The 21,277-nt window shown below is 50.6% G+C and overlaps 1 protein-coding gene across 1 annotated transcript; it reads left to right on the top strand.

The window, feature by feature from the left end:
* Nucleotides 1-1,370: 1,370 nt before the first annotated feature.
* Nucleotides 1,371-21,187, top strand: LOC128147656 (centrosome-associated protein CEP250-like). Its single transcript, XM_052800867.1, has 18 exons — nt 1,371-1,594; nt 2,282-2,338; nt 3,047-3,129; nt 3,702-3,867; nt 4,612-4,718; nt 5,779-6,006; nt 7,078-7,222; nt 7,507-7,653; nt 7,841-8,071; nt 9,629-9,822; nt 12,056-12,183; nt 12,392-12,561; nt 13,378-13,557; nt 14,306-16,825; nt 17,592-17,747; nt 18,176-18,283; nt 18,451-18,501; nt 20,798-21,187. Exons 1-18 carry the CDS (start codon nt 1,496-1,498, stop codon nt 20,987-20,989), a joined length of 4,962 nt encoding a protein of 1,653 aa, XP_052656827.1. The 5' UTR covers nt 1,371-1,495; the 3' UTR covers nt 20,990-21,187.
* The last annotated feature ends 90 nt before the right edge of the window (nt 21,188-21,277 follow it).

Raw genomic sequence — 21,277 nt, 5'->3', positions numbered from 1 at the left:
GGTCTCCGACTCGGTCCGATACTGGGATCGTGATTAGCACGGCATAGCAATAGGAGACTAACGGTTGCCTGAAGGCTGTAAGCTCTGGCGCTGCCTCAGATCCCCGGAGGCGAGGCAAGAGGAGTAACAGTACCTCCACTCGCCGAAGCAGCGGGTTTGCTAGATGTTTGACTACACCAAGGGGTGGAGTGTGACTGTTCACTCAACTCCTGCTCAGATTTTGGCTAGCCCAGCTCACGCTAAGGCCTGATGTATGCTGGGAGCAGCGCCTTTGGGTTGAAGGGAGAGCACCAGGTAGGCAGCACAGGTGGCCAGAAAGAGCTAAAGGGCCATGATGCAGCCATTAGCACCTGCAGCTGGCTGTCTCCTGCAGCCAGCATCTTTGCCTGGCAGTATTGTCAGAATCTGCTGACTTTTGGAAATGGTATAGACCAGACTTCCAAGCTGGAAGGTATAAAACATCAGCTTAGCCAAAAAGCCTTTGAAGGAGATTCAACAGCAGCTGGACTGCTGAGGCTTTTGTGCTTCACAGTGTGATACAGGGGACGCCCGCACGGTGACGCAGGAGGAAGGATGAGCACTCCCACTAGGGAAAAACAAAGTCTTTTTTTGGTGGGTTTTTTGTCTTTTTTTTTTGTCGTGCCCCCCCCCCCCCCCCCCCCCAATCCCGCGACTTTAAGTGTTACGGGTTGTAAGTTATGAAACGTCATGGCTTGAGTAGTGCCTCAGTGAATTCACATAAGAGAGTAGTCCGGGCAAAGGGGACCGAGCCCTGTTTGTCGTGTGTGTGTGTTGTATTTCTTCACGTGCTCATGAAATAAAGCTTAATTCACAGAGTTCGTTGTCCTGTAAATTTGAACTTTTCTCTGCCATGCCGGTTTTTCTCTCGCTGCTTGCAGTCTGTCCCGTTCCTGCTGCAAAACAGGGAGCGAAAGCTTCAGTCGTTCCACCTATGTATGCCTGGGTTTCGTACTAGATGGGAACTCCTGCTCCAGGGGCTGAAGTTGGAGCTTTTCGTAGAAAGTTCCAGCTCTTCAGTTGGCTTCCCTGGGCGATGGACCTTTTCCACCGTCCCTGCGGTCCCACCCTTCTTGCCCCAGTGGCCCCAGACCCCGCCATCCGACCCTCTGGGCTTTCCTCGCGCTCCTTCTCTCCCAGACTGCACCGGGAGCGCTTTTTGCCCCCAGCGTTCTGCGGGGCCCTTAACGGTCTCTGAGCGGAACGCGCTGGAGCGAAGGGCTGCCGGGGCGGGCCTCTCCCCCGCACCCTCAGCGAGCAGCGAGGAGAAGCGAGAAGGGAGAAGGGAAGCGCTGCCACAGAGCGGCCCCGAGCGAGCCCGGCTCTCCCGCCCGGCGCCCGGTCGCGCCCGGCGGGCAGGGTGAGCCGCTGCGCCCGCCTCTGGCAGGCGCCTGAGCGCGGTCCGCCGGGGCAGGCCGCGGAGCAGCCCCCGCCGCGGGGCCCGTCAGGCGGCGGAGCCCGGCTGGAGAGCGGGGGCATGGCGGCGCGGAGCCAGGCCTCCCTGCGGCGCCGGCTGCAGAGCTCGCAGGAGGCGCAGCACCGGCAAGCGGTGCTGGTGCGGAAGCTGCAGGCGAAGGTGAGGAGCGGGGGCGCCGGCCCGGCGGGGAGCTGCCCGGGGACGGGCCGCGGTGGCGGGGCCGGGGTGCCCGGGCCGCCCGCGCAGCGCTGAGAGGGGCCTCGGCGGCGGCGATGGCGACGTCGGGGGGCGAAGGCGCGGCCCCAGCGGGGCCCTCCCCGGGGCGTTCCCCGGCGCTGCCGCGGGCGGGACGGCGCCGAGCCCGCAGCTCGGGGGAGGCCCCGGGAGCCGCCCTCCTCCGCCCGGCCCGGCCCGGCCCGGCCCGGCCCGGCCCGCTGGGCGCCTGGCCCTGCCGCTGTCACCCTGCCGAGCCTCTCGTGAGGGCTTGTCCGTACTGAAATAAAGATGCCCGGCTCGCAGGCGCCTTTGTTGGGCCATGTTAGCAGGGGGCTGTCCCAGAGGCAGGAGCCGAGCCGGCGGGGGTGGTTTGGGGCGGCCCCGGGCCGAGGCAGGCAGCTCTTAGGATGAGCAGGTAGCAGTACGTGTAAAAGAAACCCCGTCTCAGTTTCTTCAGTACGAGATAAAGTGAAGCTTGCCTGTATCGTAAGGACTTCTTGTTGGCGGCATCGGCAGCGCTGTGGAACGTGCTGTGCTTGGGCTGTAAAGACTTGGAGAAAAGCTAACGCAGGAGGAGCCGAGCCTGTTGCAAGCTGCATTCGCTCATCTTCATTCTATGTCTCCATCCAGGTACTGCAGTACCGGACTCGGTGTCGAGAGTTGGAGCAGCAGCTGGCAGCAGGAGGGGTGAGTGTGCAGGTTGCTAAGTAAAGACCGTGTAGGTAGCATTCGTTAACGCAGGCCAAAGCAAGCTCCCCAAAGCAATGGCAGAGGGAAGCAAGATTTTGCTGCCTGAGGGTTTAAAGCAGCGCTGTAAGTTTGCCTGTGAGTGTTTTGTGCAGTTGCCATTCTTAGAGGAGCCAGTGGTCCCAGAAATGCCAGTGCAGGAAACCCTGTGGAGGGGGATTTTAGTTTTGAGAAAGAGTGCTTTATTGCTGGCGTAGCATTTTGTCCTAGGGCTCAGGAGAGGGCCACACTGCCTGTTACGTTATATGGCCGTCTCTGAAAAAGAATGGGTTGAAACGTGGCATTTTGGAAGGCAAGAATGCTGGCGTTCAACATACGGCCACGTGCTTTTCTTTCTGCTTCACGGCTAAAGTAAACCTAGGAAGAACAGAGGGTAGGAGAGTAGGAGAGCATTCCCAGGCTTCAAGTCGAAGTGAGCAGTCACGGTTGTGAGCTAAGGAGACCTAGCTGCGAGAGTGCCACGGTGGGGGACTGAGGAGAGCTACTCGCGTTGAGCACCTCCCTTGCTCTCCATAGTCACGACACTGTTACGCCTGGAAGAAGCCACGAGCTCCTGAGCTACCCAAGCGAATGGAGCGGAAAGCGGTGGATGCTAGCAGCAGTGAAGGGAAGACAAGAATTTGACTAAACTTTTCCTTTCTTCTGAAGGGACCCCTTCCAGGCAGGTGGGAAGCCACAGAAGACCAGAGCCTGGAGAAAGCACTGCTTCAGGTGGAAGAGGAGCAGCAAAGGTACAGGGAAGAAGCGTTCCCTCGTACCTGGTATCCTGGATGCTCGTGGAAGTGAGGGAAAACCTGTCAGTGCTGCCTGGTCTCCCCAAGGGGAGCAGCTGGGCAAGCTGCTTTGAAAGGAGAAAGGTCCACAGTCTGTTTTCTGTGGTGCAGTAATAGTGTTGTGTGCTGAATGTCTCTGTTTTGAGCGGGGGGTTATTCCGGGTGACTTCCAAAGGTCCCTTTCCAGCCTAGATTATTCTGTGGTTCAGTAGGTGAGCGGCTCAGCAGAGTGCTAGAGAAAGGTGATGCATCCAGTGATCAGACAGCACGAAGGGGAGGCAAGACGTGAACTGTGGGCATCATCAAAGTTGAAGGGGAAACCGCAATTGTAGGTGGAAGTAGAAGGCTTAAAGCAAGGAGAAGCAAATGAGTACGCCATCACAGAGAGATCTCAGTTAATCCTAGCAAGCACTTTTACTGCCTCTCAGTTTGACAACAAAGTCAGCGTTGAGGGAGTTGGGAAATGACGGGGGTGCTGCTTGTGGATAGCAGTTGTTCAGTGACCTCATTGCTGTTTCTCCCTTTCCAAGGTGTGAGAATCTGGCAGAAGTGAACGCTCTCCTGCAGGAGCACCTCGATGAAGCGAATGAGGTTAATTCAGCCCTTAAAGAAGATGTTGGAAAACTGACGGCGGATTGGATGAGGGCCCGGGAGGAGCTGGAATTGAAGGAGAGTGAGTGGCGCAGCGAACGTGAGGTAAGGATGGGCGACGGGAATGTCAGACGCGATGCCGGGGTGGAATGAGAATGGGTTTTATTTCTGGCCTGGAGAACTTGCTGTGTGAAAGTTGTGGCACTGTTGAGGATGTATTGGTGTTTACGAGCAGAAGACAGGGGTGTGAGATGGAGGAGTGTCAGCAAATTGTGGTGATGGAAGGTGCCCGCGTGCTGTGACCGTACTGCTCGTTCTCAAAGGCAAATGCTTGCTGTTGCTGGGCACTGTAGGGCAGTGACACATGAACGCTCGTCTGTGTTTTAATAGTTCCTAAATCTCTGTCTACAGCAGTGGAGGCCAAAGAGAGGTCTGTGTGTTTTCGGATTCAGGGTAGCCAACAGAAGAACAGGACAGGCCTCCCTTACCAATAGGCTGTTGTAAGCAAATCTGACACTGGTCTCGGAGGGGCTTGTTTTTGTCTTCCTCCACCGAGCCTGTTAGACACCTCTGCAGGGCGAGACGATGAATCGCGATCAGTTTGCTTTGTTGATACCCGCTCCTGCAGGGGAAGTGTGGATGTTCCCTTCTTTGCAGTCAGGTGGCAGGTCTACTGAGGATGCCTCTGTGGTGGCTCTTCAGTCCTTGATGCCCGCCCCCCCCCCGCCCCCGTTGGAATAGTTCTTAAAGGAGACCTGGTGATGACGGTTGTACCCTCTCCTATCTGAAAGGCTTGTACAGTGACAGCGAAGGCTGAATTGGCATTTCTTTTTGTCTTGGCCTGTTTAGCTTTATGACAGCTACCTAAGGGGTGAACGCAGCCGTCTACTCAGCCTGTGGCGTCAGGTGGTAACCTTCCGCTGTCATTTCCTGGAAATGAAGACTGCCACTGACCGGTGAGTAGAAGTGAAGGCTAGATCTCGTTGCAGAAAAAACATAGCTTCCCTTCCCAGCTGCTTTTTGAGCCTTGATGTTACCCTAGCTGCGGCTAAAGATACAATTTCTCCTTTGGCAGTCCGAAGCGATGGCATTAAGCATGCCTTAGGCTATATTCAGAAGCATTTTGTTTGCTGCTGGTTTTCAGATAAAGCTGAGGGGCTCAGGCTATAAGCAGTGCAGAGGCCCTGAACAGGTGAACTTGACTATGGTGATGTTTGGGCATATTAACACAGACACAGGCATATGTGGACGAGTTGGAAGAGACTCACCAAAGCTATGCATGCAGCATGCGGGGCGGTCCCCTTTTATAGAGTGATTAAAATTTGCCTTAAATCTCACTGGCTTTCCTTTCCCACTGCTCCTGATGGAAAGATCATTCATGAATATATATATATATATATATATTTATTTTTTCCTTCTCATTTCCAGCTTACGTTTATCCTGGTCAGTTTGCATCCGCTTATTCCTGTACCAACACTGTTGAGAGAAAGAATAGCTTCTCTACCCTGCTATTACATTTCTCCAATTGATTTTGCTTAGTTTGATCCCTCCCTTTTATGATTGTTTTCCTGTTCTTGGGCTCTCTGAGGTTCCTTTCTCACAGCTGCCTTCTGTGCAGAGAAAAATAGCGTAGCCTAACAGTAAATTCTTCTGGTGTCAGCATGCCATTTCAAACTCTGGGTTACCGTCAGCCGTTTACCTTATTTGGTGACAAGCTTTCCTTAATGCGTAGAGTATGCCTGACCCGCTAGTTAATTCCTGAAGCCTTCTGGCTGTTCCATACATTTCGTCTTATCTCTGAGGAGAAAAGAGATTCATTCCTCAACCATCAAATAGACCCATTGCCCAAGGATCAAGATGTGTCCTGATCCCAAAGTGTCAGATGAGTGATTCGTCCCCAACGAAGATGTCGTCTTTCCTGCCGGCTTTTCCTGTTGCGCAATTCCGTGCTTCGGAAGCGAGTCAGCTGATAAAGATGGTGGTGTGAACGTTACCTCCTTCTTGATTCTTCTTCAGAGATTTGTCAGAGCTGAAGGCAGAGCAAATGAGGCTTTCTGGATCTATACTTGTAAACTGCTCCCACCTAAACTGTGGCGTACGGCCCTGGGAATCCGTTACGCTGGGTAGACCTGTCCTCAAGGATCAGGCACAGCAGCAAGCGGAACAGGAAATAAGCCAGAAGACTTGGGCAGTGATGCACTTACAAGTCGAAGGGGACCCGGAGAAGAAGGAGCTTCAGGACAGGTAAATGTGTTTTAAACTTTGCTGTTAGCAGCGTTGTCTTCTGTGGGTGCTTGTTGGATTCATAGGGTGGGCTGTGTTCACGTTTAAAACGCACCCATACTGCACAGCCTTGTTCCTGTCCCTAGTCAAACTATTGCCTTCAACAGAACGGATAGAAGAAACCATCTGACAGACAGAAGCTCTTGTGAGTAAGGCAGGACTGGAAAAGAGATGGCATATTACAATGTTTTTGCTATTAACTGATTCTTGGTGAGAAATGGAGACCAGCGTAAAGAGAGCTGTGTCTCTTGTACAGCCCTTTTGCTACCCAGGGCTGTGCTAAAGGAGTTGGGAGGAATTTGCACAGGACCATCATATGCAATGTAGCCCCTCCGTACTGCCGTTTCCACGCTAGACTGAGTGCAGAAGGCCTTTGGGGCAAGGAGTGCCATTTTGCAACATCACACGTACTAACCTGAAGCATCCTGTGATCCTGTGATAATTAGTTTGGGAAATTCATGCACATCTCCCCAGATAGATTGCCAGCTCCTTCATCAGTTCGCTGCTGAAGGCAAAAGTAGTTGTGGGACTATTAATGTGGACTTTAGAAGTCTGTCTTACCCAAAGAAGAACTTTGGAAAGTCTTGTGTCCAACGTATGAAAGAGGAGAGAGAGAACTAGCAGGCGGGAAGCTGTTAGCTACCTGAAAGGCGGTTGTAGCGAGGTGGGTGTCGGTCTCTTTTCCAGAGTAACAAGTGATAGGACGAGAGGAAACGGCCTCAAGTTGTGCCAGGGGAGGTTTAGATTGGATCTTAGGAAAAATTTCTTCACCGAAAGGGTTGTCAAGCGTTGGGACGGGCTGCCCAGGGAAGTGGTTGAGCCACCATCCCTGGAGGTGTTTCGAAGACCTGTGGAGTGTGGTGCTTAGGGACACGGTTTAGTGGTGGACTTGGCAGTGTTAGGTTTACGGTTGGACTCGATGATCTCAAAGGTCTTTTCCAACCTAAATGATTCTATGATTCTATACTCGTGGTTTTGGAAAGGACAATGTTTTTTACGTTAAAAACTTGTTTGTCTTTCCCCTTCTCATAGACCGAAGGACTTAGCTGCACTTGAAGGAGAACATTCATTATTACAGAGCGAGTTGGTGGTCGCAAGAGAGATGCTGGAGGAATCGCACCTTCAGAGGGATCTGCTGAAGCAAGAGAAACAGGAGCTTACCGTGGCACTGGAGAAGGTATGGTCACCTTATTCCGAGGCAGCACTTGTGGGAGAGGCAGCTGTGATAGCAAGACCACCACAGATGCTGTTTCTGGCAGTAGAAGACAGGGACAATGTTGTTGTCCTTCTTGGAAGACGGTGATCAGACCACAGAGGCTCTCTGGTGTAGTTAGTGCCCACGTGCTTGTTGGGAACGCTGAACTGGGAGTGTGTCAGAGACACGACAGGGGATCTGGAGTTGCTGCTTGAAGTCAGGGATTTTCCTGTCTTTGTTGTCATGTTGTTCTTTCGTCTCTTCAGGCAGAGCAGTCGGTAGCGGAGTTGACAGGGGCTCAGAATAAGCTGAGTGCTGAAATAGCCGATCTACACGTTGCAGCAGCGAACATGAGCAGTATCAATGAAGCTCTTGCCTTGGATAAAGTGCAGCTGAACAAACTTGTGTTGCAGGTGAGCAGAGTTGTCAAAGATCTTGCCAGGTGTTTGTCTCCAGCTGCTGCTGCTTCTCAGACTTCTTGCCTTCAGACAGTATGACTGTCTGAATATGGAAACGTTGCTCTTTTCTCTGTCCAAGCCAAAGCTCCTACAGAGTAAATCTTACTGTTATTTTATTTCCTCTGTGCTTCTGTGATTGTAGCTGGAGCAAGAGCTTGACGTTCTGTCGGGTAAAGTGGACGAGATGGAGAGAGCAAAGATCTCTGACCAGGAGAAGCTGAACTTGTGGGAGAGAACAAATGAGGCGCTGAGCGCAGAGAAAGCCCACCTGGAGCAGCTGCTGAAGGAAGCAGAGGAGCAACAGGAGGGGCTGCAGGTAGAGCTGAGGATGCTGGCAGAGGAGAAGGCAGAAACCCAAGAGAAACTCAATCAGGTGAGACCAAAAACCTGGTGCTTTCTGGGTGGGCTTTTGGCTGCTTGGCTCAGTGAAGCTGTATCTGTTGGATTCTGCAGTGGTTTTTGTCAAGGAGACACTTGGTAGCGCTGGAGGTCAGACGGCTTTGTTTACTTCCTTCCGGAAATGTGTTGATGGCTCGCAGAGCTGTTGTGCAATTCTCTGAGTTGTCCTCTGCTTCTACAGATTCCTTTAATCCACCTGCCTGTGTTGGCCTCTTTTTTGGCTTTTGATAAGCTGCAGAGAGGTGATTTGCCTTGCGTAATCCTTACCCTGTAAGCAAACAAGCAAGCTCCTCACCCATTTTCTGAGGCCAAAAACCCCCGGGGCTGCATGTTTCTATTTATGCTTTTTGTTGTGAAGTCTGCAACTTTCCAAGCTCCGCTTGTTGGGGCCTAGAGGGCGGGACAAAGCGGCAAGTCAGCGTCTGCTGTCTTGTACTGCTAAGAACGGGAATGACATCCTGAAATCGTTGGAACTGTATTTTACGACATACACGCAGCTTTGAATTGCTAGATCCTCTTTAGGCTTTGAGGGAGAAGATGAGAAAGAGGTGATCACAGGAGACTGTTTACTCTGGACTAACTGGTTTTGGTAGAGTGGAAAAAGAGCTTGGGAGAATTGTATCGCTGGAGGAGACTAGGGAGCTTGCCATCATTTCAGTGTCAGTTTCATAATGTACAATCTTAGGTCTTATGGGATAACTTTGAGAGGAGAATTGTTTGTTTCTGATGGTCTGTTCTCTGTTAGACAGCCTTAGTTTTGGAGTACGTGGTCTGTTTGGCAAATAGCCAGCAGAGGTATTATACTGCAGAGGAAAGCTATAAAATCACGGTTAGTCTTCAGGCTGGAATGCCAGCAAGGTCTATTGGACAACTTGTTTGTGTAAGACAAGTAAACAGTATTGTTGACATGAACTACTGTCCAAATAGAGTCTACCATCTCTTTGGCCACACCAGCCAGACTTCCGTAAATCACTAAATGACACTGCCCACCACAAGGGCTGTTTCCCTGCCAAGGATCACCTCATTGCATCCGACTGCTGTACACACTGAAGTAGGTGTGTGGTGGTGTTTTGCGACAAGGTGACGCTTTGATGTTGGTTTTTCTTCTTCTAGGAGGAGAAACCACGTGTATGTCCACTTTATTCGGCGAGCAAAGTTGCTTTTGCTCAAACTTTCCTGAAAATTTCCAGCACTGGAATAGATCCTGATAGAATTTTAGTTTGCAAGGTGGCAGTTGTGGAAGATGTGGTATTGTTGCGTGAAAACGTGTAGTCTGGGGTGTGTACGTTTGTCCTGAAGGGGCTGTCTGGTCCCAGGCAACCCAGTAGGGCCTTACACATCGCTTTCGGGTTAACAGCCCTAGTGCCTTTTGGCAGCCCAGGGTGTTAGGGCGGTATAAAGCAGATGCTCTTAAACTTTCAGGCCAGAGTACCGGAGCTCTCTCTCCTCTAGCTGATTCAGAAGTGGCACTGGCTGGCTCTGCACAGAACTCCAGAGGAAGGACTCTAACTGTATTTTGTCCCGCTTTCAGGTTCACCGCCAGCAAGAGTCAGCTAGCAGTGGTCTGGAGCAGTTGCGGCAGGAGTCCTCTCGCCAAGGGCAGGCACTGGCCAACGTATCCAAAGAGAAGGAATTGCTGGTGCACGAGAAGGCTGCCCTAGAGGTGCGACTGGCAGCCACGGAGCAGGAGAGACGAGGCCTTGCAGAGCAGCTGGCAGAGGCCAGGTAAAGGCAGGGGGGAGACCCTAGGCAGGAGATTATTTAATGTCTGTAATTATAGAGGTGATAATCATTACACGAGGATTCGTTGCATCCTGTATGCTTTTCAGCCGTTTTCACCTTCCATGGACAGAAAACGGAAGAATCTCGAGCAAAAAAAAAACCAAAAACCCAAACCAGTACAGCATGGTTTGAAGGTTATTTTTCTGACAGCTAAAGCTAACAAAGCTCTCCTGAGCCTTGGGCTCATGTTTATGCCCCCTTGCACGTTCCTGTGTGAAGTCCAAAGCAAGCCAGCATAATTCCTCGGTATCTGGTACCTTGGCTCTGCATTGAGTAGTAATTAAACCATGCAGATGTTTACTGAAACCCAAAGCTTCTCTCTGGTTTTGGTTTCTTGTTCTGCGCGTTTGAACTTGGATCTTTCCTTATCAAGTAGTTTGACGTGGGATCTTCAGAATTCAAGGCTACTACGTACGGACATTGCGAGTAGGACGCTGCCGTTTAGGGTGAAGCTAGAGGCTCGTGCTGAAAATCTTGAGGGCCTACTGTTTCTAGTCTAACTCTTGTTACCTGTGGTGCAGGACCTAGAGTTGGTTACACCAGCAGCAGGGAAGCCTCTTTTGAATGGTCGCCAGTCTGCGGGAATTGTTGCCCATCATTGATGTCTGGGTCCGGTACTCCTTACCACGTGCTGTTTTGAGATAGACATCATGGAGGAGTTTATGCAGGGAAGGAACAAGATTTTGTCCTTCTGCTGGATCAGGTTTCTAAGATCCCACGTGACAAGTTCTGCTTTTAAAAAAAAACCAACCCCAAACTACCCAACGTATCGAGATGTTTGTCCTCCTCTCAGGTCTTTTTTAGAAGACTCCTGAACTTGCAGAGCTGTACAAATTAGAGACCGTTTGTCATGCTTCTTGACTTTTACGCCTTACCACTCCAGAGTATGTTGTTAGCAAGGCTGATAAACACCATTTTGACTCAGTCTGTTTCTTGAGAGCTGCTGCTGCTTCTGAGCTCCAGCTCCTCTTATTTGATCCAGCTGAATTATGTTCTGTCAATTATTGGGCTGTAGCAACTATTCTTGCCAGACGTTGTTCTCAAGAGCCTGTTGTTGTCGTCACAGTTTTGGATTCTTATCTTCTCTGTTGTGTTTTAGAGACTGACTTTGATTTATCCTTAAAATGGAGCATATTTACTTTGGACTGCCAGAGATAGGCGTAGTCAGAAATATGTGCTTGTTCTCCTTCTTGAAGAGACATCCTCCATCGTCCATCAAAGCAGTGAAATCCTACTGTTGTGGGTCTTATTGTTGTACCACTCGGGTGCCCCTTTACCCTGAAGGATGTTATCCTGGTTGCATGCCTGTACTAGTGAGGCAGTGCTGTGTATGGTAGGAACCTGGCACGCAGGACGCCGTGTTAGATCAGGGAGGCAACTTCAGCTTCTGGTTCCAGAATCCTGTGTGTCATACGCAGCAGTTGGTTGAAGTCTATGGATGTAACAATTTGCCTCCGCAGTACTACAACTTCCATTTTAAAGAGCGGCAAGTCATTTGGGCTACTGCCTACTTAGTTAGCAACGCTTAGAGAAAAGTAGCAAGTTTTTCTCTTGAACTTCCAAGAGTTTAAACTGAAGGCTACCTGTCTCTCCTTTCAGGTAGTCCTTGTTCAGATAAAATCTAGTTCAGATTTCTCACAGATGCTGCTTACAAGCATGAGATTTTACTATATCATCTGATGTATTGCTTTAGTCCCTTTGAAATATAGGGAGTCTGGAAGATCACCTCCCTGTACGTACACTACGAACGGCATCAAAAAGTCACGAGTCAGCCAGGGAGATACTCTTACTCTGTGCCCCTGCAGAGCAACCTGGAAGTGACGATGAGCAAAGGGCTGCGAGCAGAGGCTGGGCTTTTGCTTGCTGGCACAGACTTTGTGAGCACAGCTACCCGTGTGTCATAGATCAGACAATAGCAATTTAAGATTTGGCTATGGAGATCAAATTCGTCTGGGCTTTCTGTGTTACGCTAGGTCATAAGCAAAGCCTGGGCTTTCCCTCGGAGGGGCCTGCATTGCTCTTTTAAACGGCAGAAATATGCCTTCTGTATACCAGTTTCCATGCAACCCATTTTCCGTACTGAGGGGTAGGGATCTTGAACCAGTTCTCACTGGACTAACTCCCTGTGGGCGTCAGGAGCAAGAAACTCATTTCTCTCCGTATTGGCGTCTTGTAGGTCAGGGAAGGAGACCCTGGAATCCAGCCTGCTTGAGGCTCAGCAGCGCTTATGTCAGCTGGAGATCGCCAGGAGTCAGCTTGAAATCCAACTTCACACGGTCAGGCAGGCCAAGGAGGTGATACAAGGTGAGAGCCTCGTGTGCTTTGTTTCTGGTGATCCCCCTGCCTAGGGAGGATGGTATAAAAATAGCTCTCTGTCTGCAGTGCTTCTAAGGAGTGAAGGAGCTGGAGACAGATCCCTCCTACACTGAAAAAATTCAAATGGCTGAAGGTTAGTGAAGTCAGAACCGCTGTTTGTGTAGGCCCTGAATCTTGCCATTTGTCACGTTTGCAGGGGAAGTGAAGTGCCTTCAATGTGAGCTGGAAGCAGAGAGATCTCTCATGAAGCAGGAACGGGCAAACATGGCGCAACAGCTCTTGCGGACAGAAGAGCAGTATAACGATACCCTCAGACTTCGGGAAACTGATCACGAAGTGGAAATAAACAAGCTCCTGCAAGACCTGGTAGGAAACAATATGCTTCTGAATTCTTCAGGCAAGCTTTGTGGGCTGGCTTTAGAAGAATAATAGCCTGAGCGTGTGAGATGGCAGCAAGCGTCTGTCATAGGCCACACGTTGCTAGGCCAGGCAGCAGAGCCAACGGCTCGCACTTGAAAGCACGTGAAGACCTACAGGACTATGCCGGGACAGTAAATGCAAGCCACGGATTCCCTGTGGGCCTGAGACGAGTTGAGCAGAAGGTTGGGTGGTCCCCACCCAAAGCATGGCAGTAAAGGGGTAGGATCTTACCAGACTCCTGTCTACCATGAAGTAGACTCCTAACTTTCCTGCCAACTGCAGTCGTGGGAACTTTGTTCCTTTCTTTCTGTCCTTTCACGGTTGACAGAGGTGTTATCTTTGGGCTTAAAGCATACAGAACAGATGGAACAGCCCCTTGTTCCTGGTACTTGAGTTCGTGGCCCGTCTTGTGACTAGGGCATGGGGGTGCTGGTCTCTTTCTCACCCTGCAGTCCATCTGCATCTTTTCCTCGATGAGAATGGAGTTGAGCTTTGAAAATAGAGACTCTGAGACTAGAGAGAAATCCCGTAGGCGAGAGGTGCTAGGAAACAGGCAGCCGCCAGAGAGGGGAAGGTAACATCTCCTCTTCTTCCACCAGCTGACCCTCCTTTTAAGTTCCTTGATAGGACATGATTTATGGAGGGCACAAAGCCACTACTGTGCGCTGTTGAGGTGGGGGTTTGTGGGAGGGATGAAGCTTCCCATTTTTTTGAGAAGCTTGGCTGGGACTCCATCTTGAAGTCTTTTTCTCCCCTCATCAGGCAAGCGAGCGGGAAGGGCACCATTCAGAGCTACAGGAGATGCTGGAGCAGTGGGAAAAGGAGAAGGCGGAGACAGAAAGGGAGCACGAGAAGAAGCTGTTTGATATGAAGCAGAGAGTTGCTACCATGCAAGCTCAACAAGAGGAGGAACGGACGAGAGTGGAGAATGCCAAGCAAGAGGTAAAGACTGTGAAAGGAGAATTTGTGTGGTTTTTTTACTCTTCTGGGCTCCTTATTGGCAGTGCTTCTCTGGACACTGTCCGTCTGGGTAGAAGCGTCTCTTAGCTACCCCTTTGTAAAGAGGAGCGATGCCTTGGCAGCCATGAGACCTTTGTGCCGTGAGGGACAGGGCCTGCAAAGCGAGAGGCTACCACAGTGTAGGTTTAAGAAAGGCAGGAAGCGCGTTGCAGCCTGAAGAGAACATGAACACCGTAACTGTGTCTGTGATCTGACCACTACTCCTTCAAGAGGGCACAGCGGGGTTCTAGAGGATGGTACCATGAAAACTCTACACAGTAGAGGTCCAAAAAAACCCCCAACGCCCAACCCCAAAAACGGGAAATCCCATGTTGGGGTTGTTCTGTCTTCCCTTCCTCCCTCCCTATCAGAGAGAACATCATCATGCCACTGCCTAAATCGTGGTTAGTCTGGACTTTAAATCCTGGCTGCGGTCCTGGCAGCTCCTCCCCAAAAGAACACGCTAGAGCTAGAAGAGGTTCGGAGAAGGGCAAAAAGGAAGACGGGACTGGCCGAGTAAGCTGGGAAAGACGCAACCGAAAGGGCGGCGCAGGAAAGGTCTTACAACATCCCGAGAGGCAGGGAGGGAGGGGGCAGCCCCTGACTGCCACTGAAGCAGGAGTTCAAATCTAGTACGAAAAGCAAACATACATAGGTGGAATTATTGAACCTCTTTGTCACTGTTTTGCAGCAGGAACGGGCCAGACTGCGAGCAGTTAAAGAAGAACTGGTACGGGAGATAAAACTTCTTCAGGAATCAGTCACAGGCTCCGAAACCCGAGCAAATGCAGCAACAGATAGGAATCGCTGCCTTGAACAAGAACTTCAAACTACATTGTCTATCTTAAAAATCAAAAATGAGGAAGTGGAAACGCAGCGGGAGAAAATCCAGATGCTCCAAAAAGAGGCAGCACAGGGAAAAGCTTTGCAGGAGAGTCTCACTCATATGACTGCCATCCTGTCAGAGAGGGAGGGAGAAATGAAGTTGTACCAGCAACAGATGAGAATGCTGGAAAACCAGAAAGAAACGCATGAAACTACTCTCAGTGAGGTTATCAAGGACATAACAGAGAAAAAACAGAAAGTTGAATCCCAGCAAGAACAGATACAGGAGCTGGAGAAGCAGCAAGAAATGCTGAGGACTGCTGTCAGCAAGATGAGCAAAGAGCTGGAGGAGAGAGACCGGGAGGTGGGATCCCAGCAAGAACAGATACGGGAGCTGGAGAAGCAGCAAGAAATGCTGAGGACTGCTGTCAGCAAGATGAGCAAAGAGCTGGAGGAGAGAGACCGGGAGATCCAATTCCAGGAAGGGAAAATAATGATTCTAGAACGACACGGTGCATCACAAGTGAGAAATCTGCAGGTGGATCTTGATCATATGAAAGGGAACTTGAAGGAGAAGAACTTGGAGCTTCTGTCTCTGACTCAGCAGATCCAAGCACTGGAAATGGAGAGAGAACAGGTGAAATCTCTGCACGCGAGCCTTGGAGACCTGAGGGCAGTTCTTAAGGACAGAGAGCGCGAGTGTGATTCTCAAAGGGATCAGTTAAGACTCTTGCAGCAGTACAAGGAACAGCAAGAGGGCTACCTGCAGGAGCTTCGTGGGACACTAGAAAAGATGACCCTCTCTTTATCTGAAAAGGATCAAGAGCTTGAGTCGCAACAAAAGCAAATCCGGGAAGCTGAAGAAGTCATGGAAATGCAGTTAAGGACTGTCCGTGACCAACTGGAGCAGACCTTAGGAACCTTAAAAGAAAAGGACAGACTCCTAGACATCCAAAAGCAACAAGCAAGGAGCTCTGCGGAAAAAACAGAAGAACAGATGAATGTCTTGCACAGAGACTTAGAATACACAACAGCAATACTGAAAGAAAAGGATTTAATGATTGAATCTCAGAAGGAACTGATTGAGACCTTCCAAAAACAAGAGCAAGACTCTGAACAGCAGAAGGAAATTCTGCAGCAGCTTCAAGTGGCACTAAAGGAAAAAGAACAAGAAATGTTATCCCTTAGAAAGCAATGTGAGGCGTGGAAGGAAAAGGAGGAAAAGCGTGAAGCTGAGCAAACAAATCTCCAAGCAACAAAACTGACTCTGAAAGAAAGAGAGGAAAAGATAGAGGTTCTGGAGGAGGCTATCTCTAAGCTTCAACAGCAAAAGGAGGAGGCAGCGATGCAGACCAAAGCTATACTGCAAAAACTAGAATACGCTGAATCTTCTCTAGAAGCGAGAGATCAAGAGATAGTGTCTTTGCAAGAGCACGTCCAGGAGCTTCGAGAGCAGAAGGAGTTAGAAGGCAAGCAGGCCAAGAGTCTAGAGCAGGATCTAGACAAAATGAGCCAAATCGTGAAGGAGAACCATTTGGAGTTCCTCAGGCAGATGGAGCAAATGAACATGTTCCGGCTTCGTGAAGAAAGCACGAAAGTAGCGCTAACATCATGCCAGCAGCAAGTGGATCTGCTTGAGCACGCGGTGAGGAAGAGAGAAGAAGACAATGAAACTCTCATGCAAAAACTCCAGCGCCAAGAAGAAGAACTGAAGACCTTACAGAATCTCCAGCTTAGGCTAACCAAGAAGAATGAAGAGGTTAGGCATCGCAGAGAGCAAGAGAAGCTCCTGGAAGAAGCCTTGCACGAGACGGAACGAGAGACCAAGGCCGAAGGTGAACTAGAAGAGTTAGAAGAGGAAGTAAGAGCTCTTCGGGAAGATCTCCAGCATGTTCAGCCGACTCTGACAAAGAAGGACGAAGAGATCAAGAACCACAGAGACAGAGTCGGGTACTTAGAGAAGACTCTGGCGGAGAGAGAACAAGAGCTTAGGAGGCAGAGTGAACTCTTGAAGCAATTAACATCAGCTTTGCGATGGAAGGATGGCGGGGAGACCCTACAGAAACGAATCCAGAAACTCCAGAAATGGGAGGAAGAGGAAGCAGAGAAGAGGCGAGTTCTCCAGGAGAGAGACCGTTCCTTGCAAAGACAGAAGGAGCTAACCCAACAACTGGCGGATGAGCGGAAAGCCAAGGGGGAAGAATTGGAGCGCACGATTGCTATTTTGAAGCAGACCGAGAGCAGAGAAGTCAAATGGAGAGAGAAGGCACAAGCACTGACTCTTGCCCTTACCAAGAGTGAAATGGCCAACGGGACTCTGAGGGAAGAAATAGCCATCCTGCAGAGTACGGTTTCGGAGAGGGACACGGACCGGTTTCATCATCAGGTAGGCAGTGTGACTGATCATCAGTCAACTAAAGTGTCAATAAAGGATTCTAATGACGATGCCCGTAAAGATAGGGGAATATATAGTCCCATAAATACATGACCTGCTCGGCCAAAGAAACTGTGGTTGTAGCCAGCAGGCTTGCCTGTCTGCGTAGCTCAAGGCATTCACCTGCTGAAATGTTTTCTGTCAGCCCCCGAACTACTGAAAGAACTACAGAGCTTGCCGTTAGAATTAAATGAAGTCCAAAAGTTGGGGGTGGATACTTGGTTCTCTCCTAGGTAGGCAAGCTTAGCCAACGTGTCGTGGTTGGGGTTTGGCATGGAAAGGAAGGGGCACAGTTGACCAAACTAAGGTACTAACCTCAGTAGAATTTTGTAACGATGGTTGCACAGCAGCTACGCTGACAGTGCTTAGAGGATGCTTTCAGAGATGTAGATTTCTGAGGTACAGCTTTTCCAGTGTATTAAAAATAATGGCATTCGTACCGTTGCCTGATGAGGTGAAAGGCTTCATTGCGCATTCAGGATGTACTTGTGCTGCAGTCCAAAAGGCCGGAAGGCAAATCTGTGTGGATTTCCCCACGGCGATCGGGAGGAGGGCCCCTAGGAAGAGAGTGTGTTGTTTTGGCCCGTCAACCAGGAGGAGCAGAAGGGACTTGGCACTGTCCATTCCCGAGTCCGGTCACTCTCCCCGACTTGTCGATTCTGTCCCTCCTAACCTTTATGTGGCACCGGCTCACATAATCTCCTCTCTGTATACCCAGCAGGCTATTGCAGAAGGGGAGCAGCTATCATGGCTCTCGGAGAAGAGACTCCTGTCACAGCAGCTGGAATGTCTGCAGCGAGCAGTTGCAAGGCTGGAACTGGAGAAGGCAGAGCTGAAGCAACTCAATGCTGAGCTCAGGAGGACTCTCGAGCAGGTAAAACAGGCTTTCGCTGCCTCTGCAAAGCCTCACGGTCCGCTGGATCACACCACATTTCCACAGACAGCACTCTGGAGTCCTCTGCTTGTTTCCTTCCCTCTCCCACTTCCCCCTGTGGACACACGCTTTTGTATTTTCTCTCTCTTCTGGCACCCCGTTGCCTTCACAAATGCGCATTCACTCCGGTCCCACCCTTCTTGCCCCAGTGTCCCCATACAGGCACATTTGACGCTCTTGTGTCAGGAACTGTTTCCTCTTGCTCTTTCTCTTCCATAGCCTCCTTCGAGTGCTTTTTGCCCGCAGCATTCTCTGGTGCAATTAACAGCCTCTGAGCAGAAATCTCCTTGCCATGATGTCCAGAGCTCCTTTTGCTCCTTGTTTGGTGGCAGGTTTCTGTGACCCTTTCTCCTATCACCAACGTGCAGGTGGAACGTGAACGGAGGAGACTGAAGAGATATCACAGTGGTCGGTCGCTGCCAGATGCGTGCGGATTTTCGCTCTCTGACCAGCACAAGATGGCTGCTTCTAGACAGGTGAGAACAGAATCTTGCTTGGTGGGAGGAGGGTCTGCCCATACAGAGGAACAGTGGCAAATCCCAGTGGCAGCAGCCCCCCAGTATAGACCTAAGAGAATTGGAACGTAGACCATGGCCCTGGCCAAACTGGAGACCTAAAGGAAATCCTTGCGTTTTCTTCACAGGAGGAGTCTCACGCTCGCTGCAGTCGTCGATTAGCTGAGTTGCAGAACCAGGTGAGGAGTAGGAAAGCTCTCGTCAAAAGCTGCCGTGGCTGTACTGAGGGGCACAGCTTTGCACGATGCTACAGCCCGAGTTTTGTTTGGTTGTCAGGCAGTGAGTACACCAGGCAGTGGAAATACCCAGTCAGTCGGACACATCTGTTGGCCATGGCCAAACAACATCATGCACCTAGGTCTAGTCTCTGGCTTGCCTAGAGGTCAGGCGTGGTGGGAGAGGGATTGGAGGAAATTCAGAGCACTGGCACTCGCCTGAATATAGAGAAGATTCTAAGGATGTTCCCCTTGAGTCTTACTCATCTTGTTGACTGCTTCCATTTTCCCTTGACTCCGCTAACAGTAGAGCTTGCACTCTATCAGAGCTCCAGGGATCTGAGGCAGCGCCAGAGCTTACAGCCTTCAGGCAACCGTTAGTCTCCTATTGCTATGCCGTGCTAATCACGCTCCCAGTATCGGACCGAGTCGGAGACCTAAGCACAGTGTGGACGCTTGTTTTATCAGTGTAAGAATGTACATCCCAGCTCCTGAACCCTATTGCATGCCTTGACAGCGGCACTGGCAGCAGCAGCAGTCGCCAGACTCCTCTTCCACGTGCTTTTATGGCTCTGGTACGCCCTGGTCTCCCTGAGGAGGTGAATCTTCGCAGGTGTTCAGGGCAAAATGCCTGTAAGATTTACGCGAGTAAAGTACACGGTGCTCAGCTCTGGCAAGTGAGCCGAGCATACCGCTGAAGCCATCAAGTTACACCTTAAGGGTGTTTTCGCCAGGAAGCCTCGGCGCCTGAAGTTCTGTTGCTACAGATAACGGATTGAAGCCCCTTCCCCCTGTGACTGTTGTGTCTGCCTGCACTGTGGACCTACTCCAGCAGTTCAGCAGGAAAACGAAGGTGCTCAGCTCAAAGAATCATCCTCAGCTGGCTAGTTGGGGCACTCCTCTGGGTCTGGGAAACAGCGGAACTGGCACTTGATCTCCCCCTTCCTGGGAGATGCTCTTAGCAGCAGATGGCCACTTCTCCCACGCATACCTCTGGGTTACCTACCAAAGCGTGGGAGGCTTCCAAGCCCAGTTGCACAAAGGTGCCCTTATTATTTCAGAGAGAAGGTCAGAGCTGTCCCTCTCTTCAGGGGTGGTGTTCCCTAGCCTATGCGTATCGTTTGCTGTGAAGTCCCTCTGACGTCTTGCTTTCCGCGCGCACGCGCGCGCGCGCTACCGGCTTCTGATTCAGCGCCTCGCATTCCCCTTCTGGAGCTGGCTGCCCGAGTTTCCCACCTAGTCTGCTCTAGATGCTTAGCAGATCAGGGTCCCTCTTTTTATCTGCTTTGGCTTTACGTTGGCAGACCTTGGTATTGTAATTCAAACGGAGCAGGTTCCATAAGCCATAAAACTCCTTTAGGAATTGCTTCTGTTATTTGAGTTCCTTTGCCAAGAAAGAATATTTTCGTACTCCTAGCTCGAGGTTGGGGATGGCATTCCCATGTGGAACAGAGCCCTTGGCAAAGCACATGTCACTTTGCAAACAGAGGAGAACCTCCAGCCTGAGCTGTTCTCCCCGAAACAGCAAAGCACCGAGCGCTGCTCCCAGTGCTGGCATCTCCTCCGCTCCAAAGCAGGCAGAGGGCAACACGCCCGAGCTGCTGTGGCTGCGCTGCCCTGCCAACCTGACAGGAGGTGAGAGCAGCTGGGTCTCTCCCACCAAAAAGCCCAGCAGGCACAACCCGCTGTTGCCAGGAAGTAATGAGAGTTTGAGGATTTTGAAGGCCTCAGCAGTCCTTTAAGGCTCATTTGCCTCCTGGGCTTTGTTCATCAGATTATGCTCTGCTCATTTGTGAAATGCTCTGAAGTTAGGAAGAGTGAGAGTTTTCTCCCATTTCATGTGCTAGCTGTCAGGGTTGTAAACTAGATCATAACAGAACGGTTCTTCACTACCTTGTGTATGCAGCAGTCCTCCTGCTGAGGAGAAAGCATGTGGAACTAAGGTGGCAGTAGGCCAAATCTCTCCTTTGAAAAAAAGGGTTGGGTTACGAAATGCTGTAGAAACCTCCCTCTTTAATAGGCATGTAATGTCTCGGTGTTGTACCTGTGAATGGTATGCCAGAAAGAAACTCGGAATTGTCGGTAATCTGAGCTCAGTTCAGGGTGGCTCTGGGAACCTGTTAGTTCCCATTCCACAAGGACAACGTGTTTGTCAGGGCTGGAGTTGGAGGGTGCGTCTTCCCCGACAGCCGGATCTGTGGAGCTACGGATGGTCCTAAGAGCGTGGGCTTGTCTGAGCTCGGCCTTTTGCCTCTTTCAGGTGTCCCTTCTGCAGACGCAGCTGGCACAAGAACGAAAATACAAGCAGGACTATATTGAGTGCTGTGCCAAGACCAGCCAGGAGCTGTCAGACCTTCACCAAGAGCTGTCTCGCTCCTTAGCAGCTGTGGTCAGGGAGCCCAAAGCTGCTGTTCTGGAAGCAGAGACTCGGAAGCTGGGTCAGCCTCTCTGAACCTTCTTTTCCTGTAGAGGAGCAGCTGCAGCATCACGGCGTTCCGGTCTTGTGCCCTTCCCGGAAATGTATTATGTTTTGCTGTGGGGAATGGGGGTACATCTGTTCTGTTTGCGTCCGGAAGCATTTCCTAGCGACAGCGATTTTAAAATTTTTTTTTTTTAATAAAAGAGATTTTGCGGGACTGCACTTTTTCAACGGGGGTACATTTGTTCTGTTGATGTTTGCAAGCATTGCCTAGTGCCAGCGCTGTCTAGAATTTTTTTTTAATAAAAGAGATTTTGCAGG

Source organism: Harpia harpyja, chromosome 1, assembly GCF_026419915.1.
Source record: "Harpia harpyja isolate bHarHar1 chromosome 1, bHarHar1 primary haplotype, whole genome shotgun sequence".
NCBI lineage: Eukaryota > Metazoa > Chordata > Aves > Accipitriformes > Accipitridae > Harpia > Harpia harpyja.
Note: the sequence above shows the minus strand (reverse complement) of the source record. Positions and strands in the feature narration are given on the sequence as shown.